At 56.1% G+C, this 1,347-nt stretch overlaps 1 protein-coding gene across 1 annotated transcript in view; it reads left to right on the forward strand.

Annotated features, from left to right (window-relative positions):
- Window positions 1-987: 987 nt before the first annotated feature.
- LOC104283718 (heat shock transcription factor, X-linked-like) overlaps window positions 988-1,347 on the forward strand; it is a 15,626-nt gene continuing 15,266 nt past the window's right edge. Inside the window, exon 1 of the mRNA XM_009881936.1 lies at window positions 988-1,057. Coding sequence (XP_009880238.1) covers window positions 988-1,057 — 70 coding nt within the window. The remainder of the gene's footprint in view (window positions 1,058-1,347) is intronic.

Below are 1,347 nucleotides of genomic sequence, written 5' to 3' on the forward strand. Positions count from 1 at the left end.
AGAGGAGCTGGGCTGGCTCCAGCCCGCAGCTCCATAAAACAGGACAGCTGGCGGGAGGGAGAGAGAGAGAGAAGCGGTGAGAGTAGCTCTGTGCCCCCCCTAAGATCACCCTCCAGCTGTGCACACAGCTGGCTGGACTATTCCCTTCCTGTGTGCTCCTCCCAGTCCCTGCACACACCTGCTTGCATGCCTAGTGTGCCACCCCTTGGGACACGGCCCAGCCTGGTCTTCAGAAGGGTCTGAGCCAAAGGGAAGTCAGGTTTTGGGCTGTTTCCCCTCTTTCCTGCCTTCCCTGCCCCCTCTCCAGAGTTGCTGGTTGATGCAGCTGCAGCAGCGGTGTCTGAGAGGACACGCAGCCAGCAGCCATTCCTGCAAGAGAATTAGGGAGTTATGGCCGACTGGCGTGAGCTGAAAGTTGGCAGCTTTCAAATTTTGGCCCCAAAAGCTGACATTTTCTGAAGGAAGGGGAAAAACTCTAAACAGCTCAAATTTGCCACCTTCCGGTTTGTCACCTACGACAAAGATCAAGCCTCAAGCATGGATTCCTGTCCAATGATACATGTGAAGGCTCCCTGCTTGCACAGTTTTGTATGGTATGGGACCATGTCTCCATTACTTCCCTAACTTATCATATGCAACAACATGGCTCTGCACATCTTCACGTGTGCCCTGTCTAAACGTGCCTCCCTTGTGCACATCTGCCTTCTGGGGCATCAACTAATCCAACTGCCTCTAAGTCACAGCCCAGATCCCACATACGGACATGTGTGATGTTGTTTGCCCTGTTGTATGCGTGTGAGAGAATCTGCTTTTGTAGGTGGCTCTCTGTGCTTCAGTGTGCCTTCCTTCATGTGTGTTTGCTCCACATGCCACTGGAGTTGCAATCCCCATCCCATGCTGGGGCATGGGAACCCATCAGATCTACACAAACACGCTGCCTACATGAGTGTGCAGGCTTGTTTATGCACATGTGTGCTAACTCTGGCTATGGTGTACATCTCTTTGGAAACACTTGTGTGCGATGCTGCCAGCGGTACCCCTGTGAGGCGCCTGGCAGGTAAATGCCCACAGGTCTAAGTGCAGTCCTCAGTGACTGGCTGGCCAAAAGGCTCCCCATCCCCTCAGGCGCTGCTCGGAGGTACCGTGAGGCTCAGCAGAACCCAGGCACCCCTTTTTGCAAGGATCGCCGCCACTGCAACGCTCCCAGCGCTCTGGCTCGGGTGCGAAAGCAAGCACCCGGCACAAGGTGATCAGCCAGATTTCGGGTGCGGGACAGCCTGCCTGGGGCCAGGGCGGGGTGCGGGACAACCCCCTCGGTCCCGGGGCAGCACCCTACCCCTCTGCCCG

The sequence above is a fragment of the Charadrius vociferus genome, unplaced genomic scaffold, assembly GCF_000708025.1.
Source record: "Charadrius vociferus isolate BGI_N301 unplaced genomic scaffold, ASM70802v2 scaffold610, whole genome shotgun sequence".
Taxonomy (NCBI): domain Eukaryota; kingdom Metazoa; phylum Chordata; class Aves; order Charadriiformes; family Charadriidae; genus Charadrius; species Charadrius vociferus.